Source organism: Nicotiana tomentosiformis, chromosome 5 (genome assembly GCF_000390325.3).
Source record: "Nicotiana tomentosiformis chromosome 5, ASM39032v3, whole genome shotgun sequence".
NCBI lineage: Eukaryota > Viridiplantae > Streptophyta > Magnoliopsida > Solanales > Solanaceae > Nicotiana > Nicotiana tomentosiformis.
The window spans coordinates 83,520,949-83,530,738 of NC_090816.1; the positions used below are offsets into that span (position 1 = coordinate 83,520,949).

General features: G+C 35.1%; 1 protein-coding gene across 1 annotated transcript; it reads right to left on the bottom strand.

The window, feature by feature from the left end:
* Nucleotides 1-1,772: 1,772 nt before the first annotated feature.
* Nucleotides 1,773-8,401, bottom strand: LOC104098469 (AT-hook motif nuclear-localized protein 6-like). Its single transcript, XM_009605209.4, has 5 exons — nt 7,492-8,401; nt 6,068-6,171; nt 3,857-3,988; nt 3,147-3,308; nt 1,773-2,300 (listed from the first exon to the last, which is right to left on the bottom strand). Exons 1-5 carry the CDS (start codon nt 7,841-7,843, stop codon nt 2,013-2,015), a joined length of 1,038 nt encoding a protein of 345 aa, XP_009603504.1. The 5' UTR covers nt 7,844-8,401; the 3' UTR covers nt 1,773-2,012.
* Nucleotides 8,402-9,790: the final 1,389 nt, after the last annotated feature.

The following is a 9,790-nucleotide window of genomic DNA, read 5'->3' on the forward strand; positions in this document are numbered from 1 at the left end:
GTGTATTCATGGGTAATCAATATCTAACATTAAAATTAAGTAAACTTTACTTAACCTTTCAATTGTAGTGAAAAGTCTCCTAAAATTACCTCTAGCCGAGCTCCACAACTCCAAATAATGAAAAATGACAAAACCCTCGAAATCATATAGGTTGCCTAGTGATTTCGCATTTGCGGACAATATACCGTATCTGCAGCTCCAATTCTACGGTCAGTGGCCCGCATCTGCGGTCCTCACTTAAGTTCCGACCTCCCGCTTCTGTGGTCACCATCCACGCACCCGCTTCTGCGGTCACTTACCGCAAGTGCGGCCTCGCTTCTACGCCAAGCCTTCCATATCTGAGGTTCCTGCCTCCTCCAGCCAAATTCCGCTTATTATTTTTTGTGTTATCTTTTTCTTTTATTATTTTACACATGTCACTTATTTATTGGTCTCTCTTCCATGTCAGAGGGCTTAGTATTCACACGCTCCATTATGATGAGAGATCGTAGCTGAGGTGTTTAATAGACACATTTTGACGAGAGTTAAAGTGTTATATCTAAGAAATAAAGGTTATATATATTAAGTCGCACTCGGATTACACAAATGGCATATGGGTGCCATGGTTCAGTGTTGCCCTTGAAGTCTCATATTGGCTTCACGGGTCTAGGTTCAATTCCTACGACAGTGTGTTCGCCATTCTTCTATTTTCCCCTACTTATGAGTCCCTATTTTCTTTATTCTCCGTCGGGCCTTGGGCCCTCACCTCTTCTTAACTTCCCGTTCTTCTTCTTCTTCTTTCTTTTTCCTCCTCTTTCTTTCTTCTTCCTCTTATTTGCAACTAAATCTCTCTTATCTTCTTCTTCTTTAAATTTCTTTACATTAGTTTTCATTTTGTTTCCTACAATTATACATTATTTCATGATCAATCTTTTTCGATGCATAATTTTAAAATGATTTTGGATAATATTAATTTCTCTCTTTAAGGATACAACATGAGTTTATATATTGAAGTATACTTTGAGCAATATCATTTATTGGCTTTTGAAAGAAAAAAAAACATCTTGATTAATAAAGGTTTTGAATTGAATCTCATAGATTGAAAATTTAAAACTTTTACTTTGAAAATAATTGTCACATAACTCGAAAATTAAATTGAAAAAATTAACCCAAGAACAATGATCAATTAATCAAATCAAACAAAGAATATATAGTAATGAAGCTACTCTTTAAGAAAAGTTTTTAATTGGAAGCGTATTTTCATAAAATATAAGTTTTTTGCAATTTTATTCTAGAATATAATTAAATCAAGCATAAAAATTTGAACTAAAGCCAAACTTATTTGCCTATTTCTGAATAAACGATGTAATTGCATTAACCAAAAACTAACAGAATCGATCTATTCTTCATATTTAAGCCAACCAAATATGAGAAAATTGAGAAAATATTTACCTTCTACCAAACACACCGTACGTCTCATTGAATGGAGCTAACATTATTGCACAACATACAAACTGTAAGAAAATGCAAAGTTAATTGCGAATCCAAGATGTCATAGCAACAATATACGCAATGACCCTATACTTAGCCTCTACAGAGGATTTAGAAACTGTTGGTTGCTTCTTCATATACCAAGTGATAAGATTAATGTTTTATAAGGGTGGACTCCAAATGTTATAGATTCATTAAATGAGCTGAATTTGCCTCTATTTTCATGTTATGATGCATTTCCTATGAAATTTCACCTATTTCTTGATATTTGGAGTATAGTATCAACAAATGATAGAATAATATAGGAGACAAAAAACAGGAACAATAACACAGCTTCTACGGGTGAAAGTCCAATGCCAACCTACAAAAAGTGTGAACTTCTAGGTTAAACGACACAAATTATGCCCTATTACATCCTACGAAAGTAAGTCTCATTTAAATATTTGTCACACAAAGGGATGATGAGCCTAAAGTTCCAAGTAGGCTAAAAAATAAGCCTATAAGGTACAGGAATACACCGATAATACAACATCCGAATTAAATCAAGATGATCGACTTTGCTCTTTATTAGATTCTTCTCCAGGCATAGAAATATTGTTTTCTACCGCAGAGATTCTTGAGCTATGTATGGAGTTCAGTGATACCGTGTTGTCCCCAGGAAAGGGAGTCGAAGAAGTAAAATTGTGACTTGGCCTAGGGTAAGCTCCATTAGTTTGTTCTTCATAAACGGGAGTTGCAGTAATAGCAGCGAAAGTAGTTGCATGCTGGAACCTCTGCTTCTTGGGCTCCTGCTCTTGCTGGTGACCAGGAATAAAGCTTCCAATGACAACCTGATGTGTTCAAGATATTCAGATTGTATTTCAAGTAATGTTGAGCTAAAGTCATGGAGTACAGTTATAGAAATGTACCTCGACAACCTCAAAAGCTAGCTCATGAGGTAAGGATTGCCCAAGTCATATAAAGAGACCACCAATCTCTTTATAAACCGATGTGGAACTCTTCAACACCCTCCCCATACCCAAGGCTGAATATCTGGGGCGGGGGCAATTTGATATGGGGGCCCAACATCGGGAAACGAGAATTGGGATGGGTCCTGCTCTTATACCATGATAAATGGACTTAGGGGTTGTTTGGTACCCGGACTAAATTATCTTGGGATTATAATCCCTGGACTAATTTATCCCACCTGGGAGGTGGGATAATATAATCTCAAGTTTGATGGGATAAGGTGGGATATCCTGTATTAAGACTGGGATTAAATATATTTGGTTGATGGTATAAATTTATCCTGTATATATACCGCCAATCAAACATGGTATAAATTTAATCTCACGCCTTATCTCACTTTATCCTGCGTACCAAACGACCCTTAGGGCTTAACTCAACCCAAAAGCTAGCTCATGAGGTGAAGATTACGCAATACCATATAAGGATACTCATTTGTTAACTCCCTCTCGATGTGGGACTCAACACCCCCTCTCACGCCCAGGACATATGGAGCTTGGATAATATAAATGGAGACCCAACATCGGGTAATTAGGATGAACCTGGGGTCTGATACTATGTTAAAGAAATGGATCTTCAGCAAGCTTTTGGTATGCCCAAGCCATATAAAGAGACTACCCATCCCTTTATGGACCGATGTGGGACTCTTCAACAAGTACTTCGATACTGACCTGAATAGGACCAGCTGCTATCAACATGCCGGCAAGTCCACCTCCAATAACTCGACCATCAGGGCCTGAGAGGGACACACTCATCCCACCAGTTCTGGTTTTTGTTACTCCATTATCACTGGACATATACGATCCTGTTAGAGAGAGAATTTCGAATCGACCCTGCAAAAAGTAAAATCATGAATCATAAGTTAGATTACTATGCATTATCTAAGGAAGAAAGATTACCCATAACTATTTCATTGGATTGGTTCGACGACGGATAAAAGGACAATACTTCTCTATACATACTATAGAAATTAGACAGCATGTCTCACCAAAGAGGAAGGATGACAGATGACTGAACTCTATATTTTACACGTCAATGGCAAACATCAATACAAGAATGTTCAAACTAAAAGGAAAACGATACAGAAGTGGCAGAGTGCCTTGGCACAATAACAAATTTAATCCATATCGACCTGGATGTCAAAGCATCAAAACAGCCTCATTATAATGCGGCACAAGGCTGTATGTTTCGAAGAATTCGCAGAAATGCAAACATCAAGAGTATTTCGCTTCCCTTTTAAAGAAGGAGGAGATCAAGCAGAATGCCAATAGCTCTTTTCTATAAGAAGAATGCAGAGAATATACAATATATGCAAACAGTTGACTACGAATGAAGCAGATGCATACATGCAAATCAAATTTCTCAAAGTAAAGGGCCACACCTCATAGGTCAAAGTTCCACCAGATGAATTTGGCTGACCAAGTGTAACATTTGAAATAGCGCCATTGGCAGCCAGCACACAAATAGCTCTAGACCCTTGCTGAGCAAATGAAATGATTTTCATTGCAACATCCTGATACATAAAATTCAAGAATGAAACAGTTTGGATTTTAAATGAACTCACAGAAGTAGAAAATCCATGAAAGAACAGTAAATCGACTCTCAATCAAATAAACACATCTAGCTGCAAGAGTACTGAGCTGCCAGAATGGTTTGCCAACAGCAAGCTGACATTTTTCTTGTATACAGGGCATAATTCGTTAAGCATGTTTTCATCAAGTGATAGTTAAGCCTGTATATTATCACCCACACACCTAATGCCCAAAGTCAAAAGAGAAAGGGATAGAACTCCCAGATTTTATGAATGACAATTATCAGCCTAAAGCACCACTGCAACAAATGCACATAGTAAATATTGATAATGATTACAAATTTCTAGGTAGTTACAAGCTTATTATTATTGTTATTATTATTAATTTGATAAGTAGGTAGTTACAAAATAAACAAAGTTAACAAATGTGAGAAATAGGAAACAAGTGCGGTAATGGTGCTATTAGCTTCTGGTTCTGTCTGATCCAGTGTTCCATTTTTTGCCAGTATAAGGCTCGACAAACAAGGAGGAATGAACATTCCATTAAATTAATATGAAATCTCCCATTCCACCCAAATTTCAAACTTTTGTATTGTCTATCCTATTTAGATTCCTGGATACCACAAAATTACATTAAAATATACATAAAATAAAAAATATATATACAAACTCTTGATTGAACAAGCACATGCTAGTTCCATCTTAAAAGGATAGAAATCAGCAATAAAAACCAGCCTCTTTACAACCTAAGAACGATGTCCACTTCCACACGTTAAGATATCTAGCAATTGTACATCTAAGTATCTAACTGCTCTGTTTGATAATATAAGAGCATTCCTATTACATATGCAGATGCATAATTGAGAAAAGTAGAAAACTTACTTTTTGATGATAGCAGCCAGAGTTAAGCACATACTAGTTACTCCCTCCGTTTCAATTTAAATGACAACAACAACAACATACCCAGTATTATCCCACCAATTTAAATGACACAGTTTACTTATTAGTCCGTTCCAAAAAAAATGACACATTTCTATATTTGGAAGCAATTCAACTTTAAACTTTTCATTTTACCCACTTTACCCTTAATGAAAAGCTTTTATAGCCACACAAATGCCATGGCACCACAAATCTTTTGCCCCTTAAGCTTTTAGCACCACATATTTCAAAAGTCTTCTTTTTTTCTTAAACTTTGTGCCAAGTCAAACTACCTCGTCTAAATTGAAACGGAAGGAGTATTTAATTATCAATTCTATGGCATGCTATCACCAATAACAAACACAAAGTAATAACGAATGTTAGAGTATCCATTAAAAGTTTAAAACTACCTCTACTAACTTTTTGTCCTCTTCGACTTTACCTTTTCCTAGAGATTGGCATGTCCGGAAATATTTTTCTAGAAAAATCTAGGCTTGCCCACTCTATTAGGCTTAAAATGAAAAGTACCAATATACTTCATCCCAGTTCAGCAGTGTAAAATCACCATCACAATCCAGCTACAGCCTACAGGGCCCAAAGCTGGCATTGCAAGTTGCAACAAGGTAAAAATCATAACATTCGTCTGAATCTAACTTATGCCTTAATAGAAAAGGGCATTTTACATCACATTTCATATTGCTTTGTACACAGACAGACGCAGAAACTGGGCTTGCTGGAGTCTGAAGAACTTTCATCCTTGGATGAGAACATCTGTAAGAGATGAAATATTAACTACAGAATCAACTTATAACATGCGAGTATTATTGTCCTCTACAAAGAGGCAGCCATGTATATTGGTTCTAGCAGAGAATGTCAGCTTTCAGTATGCTACTTTACATTTTTGTTCCCAATGCATTTGACGAAGCCATAGACGGTAAACGTGCAATCATTGCTACAAGAAAATAATTAGATCCAAATTACTTTGAGGTTTAACAGGCAACTTAATGGCGGGGGTAGGAGCAATTTCATCTCTTCGCGGACATAGTGAATTAAGTTTATGCTGTGAAGCTGCCAAATATAACGCAAGCTTTTGAAAGTGGTAGTAATGCAGTACAAATATTTGAACTAATAGATAATGCATACCTCGCCAGCATTAACAGTGATCACATGTGGTGTAAAGTTTGCACCACCAGAGTATCTCACATGAGGTGAAAAATTTGCAGCAGCAGAATATGGCACCCTTTCCCCTAAGGAAATTAATACAATTGCAACAACAGCTCAAGCACACCAAAATCTTCAAAATAATGCTAAAATGAACAGTTAAACGAATAATATCAAGCTTCACACAAATAAAACGAATAATATCAAGCTTCCCACAAATAAAATGAGCATGATATCTATATAGACTACTTCAGAAGCTGAATATCACAAAGAGGTCAATTTAATTTTTTTAATTGAATCAGGTTCCGCATCCACTTGATTTTCTAGTCTCCAAATTTAGATATGTAGCATATTATCAGTCAACTGAAAATTCTAACTTCCAGTTGATGAGGTAATATCTTTTTGTGTTGCATAATGATGATTGTCTTGTTATCACTATTAGAGCACATATTATTCTCAAATATACTGTCAGTGAAAGTAAATGTTGGCATCATTAAACTTTGGAAGAACATCCTTTCTAGGAAAATCAGGTAGTGAAAGGATATTACTTTTATCAGGCGAATTGAATATCTGCATATAAGTCGTTCATTAATGAGGAGCAGAATCTTTTCATCGTTATTAGTTTGCTAGTTCGAAAAATATTCTCTGACATCAGCATCAGAATTTCAAGGATAGTAGACAACTGAACCTACTAAAGTGTATCTTGCGTCAGATCCATGCTTTGTTATATCATTTGTTGAATCCTACAGCAGTTTGTGTTCCATAGCATCATTAGATATATCATAGTATATTTCTAACCTACTTTCAAAATCTGTATTTCTTCCGTCTTGCGAAATAACCAACGTTAAAACCGAACATGTAGGTATCACATTATGCACTACCTTATCCTTTTAAATAGGTAACGAGCTTTTTCATTATTCAATTAGTTCTTTATTCTATTTCACCCTGTTTCAAAAAAGTATTGGGGTAAGGACACATGATTGTGACCACATAAGCTTATAAGAACACATACCAAGTGGTATACACTATTTGCTGACCACATCATCCTGCTTCTCCTCCAGAAAACTACGGAACTAAACATGTGAAGAAATATACCCCACATTCAGCATCTTACTTCAGCATCATAAATGCCAAAGAACGAGATCATTTTTATACACGGGACCCAAGTTGCAAATTTAAAAAAAAAAAACAAATCAACTATAAGATAGAATGCAGAACAAAACAGAACTCAGAAAACCTATCTACACCAGCAAATTCAAAGTTTTGACCATTAATGGTCACAAATAACTATTCAACAGTCAGAGACAGTGTGTTAGACCATTTTAAGCTTTTAAAGGAAGCACATAAAAAATCCAAACTTCAGTTCAAGATTCTAAAATAAATCAACAGAATAGGGATAATGTTACCTGGACTTGAAAGCTCAAACTTCTGCTTCTTTTTGAAGGACTCAACCGGGCGGCTTCCACTGTTTTTCCAACCTGAAAAATCTCCTGGAAGTGGGATTGAAGCTGATATTGGCATTGGTGATAATGCAGTGCTTACAGAACCATCTGGTCCATATTTCTTAGGCCTTCCCCTCTTCTTCTTCACTTCTGTAGATGGCGTCGCCATACTCACTGGATTTACTGGCGTGACTGCAGCCACTGATCCACTAAACCCATTGGTAGTTTCATTCCTTGGGGCCATTTTGTAATTTTCAGAAGCTTCATCACTTCTAATTGTAAACCCTGAACTATTAAGCCCTTCTTTCTCCTCCATTCATATACACAAAAATTAAAAATCTCAAAAACCCCTGAACCCCGAAAACTATTATAAACTCAAATCCTAAACTTGAAAAAGATTAAATCTTTCAAGTGCTAAAAACGTCAGAACAGAAAATCACAGTAAAAATACAATCTTTACCAAAAGCAACAGATCAATCAACATACTAACACCTCTAACTGTAACCCCAGAACTATTAACAAGTAAAAAAGCCAAAACCCCAAAACATTTAAAACTTTGAAGTACTTAAATCCCAACTAGAAAAAAGTTACGTTTTTTTAGCAAGAACAGCAAGATAAAAATACAATCTTTACCAAATACAACAGAAAAAAGAAACTAACACCAACTAACTAAACAAACTCAGTAAAATCTTCAACTGCTGGAATCAGTTTGTATGTTTATGAATATCATCTGAACAGACAAACTAATTTCTGTGGTGAAAATCTAGAATGCATACTGACACTCTGAACTGTGGCTAACTCTCTGCTACTGCAGAGCAAGGTACAGAAAACTAATTTTTAGAAATGAAAAAAAGAGGGTAAATTGTCTTGCTTTCAGAATTTCTTGAGGAGTTGTGAAATTAGGGTTTTGCTAGAAAAAAGTTGGAGGACGAAAATAATAAAGAATGAAAATTGGGAAAAAACTAAATTTGTAATTTAATTTAAAATAAGGAAAATTTAACTAACAGCTGTATTATTTAATTGCAAATTCAAAGTATTAATTTCGGTTAAGTAAATGGTTTCACGTCCGTCTTGGAAATTTAAGTTAATAATAAAATAAATAATGATAAGTACCTTTTAAAATTTGCAACAATAAATGAATTGAAAATTTGGGAAAAGAAATTTCCTTTTATTTCCAAAATGCAAATTCAAAGCTGTAAAGTTAACATTGGAGCCATCCAAATATTTCCAACCTCTGACATGTTGTTTGGTCAGTTGACTGTAAAAATTAAAAAGACACCTTTAATTTCGGAAATTTTACTGATGATGCCATTGTAGAAAATTGGAGGACGTATAGTTGAAGCATACTGCTAAATAGCAAGATATTCCAAGAATCCAGGAGTGTGTGCAATTATAATGAGTCAACTTGGGCAGTAGTCAGAAAGTATCCGTAGGTTATGTCATTGTCTCTGTCGCACTTTATAACTGTGATTGTTCCCACGTAGAATACTAACAACATCCCTTAAACCTCTAAGTATGTTGGATATGGAGAGGCAAATAGATTCTGAGTTTCTACTTTAACTGATGCAGAAAAGAAGGTGAAAATTTCATGGGGTTAATTTTCAGAAGCTTGATTCTAGAGATGGTTTTACCGGTCCAAAAAGTACAGTTACTTTTTAGAAACCAAGTTTACTGTGAGTTTCTCCTTATTAAATAAACTAGTTTCTGAATATCAATCATTACAAACTTTTTAAAATTGAAGATAACCAAAAATATCTAAACGATTTGTTAAAAGTTCTATAAAATAGATATAGCTCTCGGAAGTCAAATGTATTCAAATACTTAATTTTTTTTTCCCCCCCGAAATTAATTAATTTCGATATGTAATATTTATGCTGCCCTAAAACCTACTGAATGATAGTTGGTTTATGAGGATTTGAGTTACGTTCTTCTAGTTGTCTTATATTCTTCTACTTATATGTCCTTCAAACTTAGATTCAAATGATATCAATTGACTTATTAAACAATTTAACAGTTAACAGTGCATTATAGGCACTATTGTTCTTTGATTTACATAGTAGACTTCCACATCACCCATGAGTTCTTGCTGGTAAAAGTAATTAAAAGAGGAAGTAAAGAAGTGAAGTCTACTAATGGGCGTGACTCATAAAATTAACATGAAAAGAAAAAACATTACCTCATTTGACACTTATGTGCGGTAGACGGTTAACAAATATGCCAAATGAAAAGAATACTTTTTAAATTAGAAAAATGACTTTTCCAA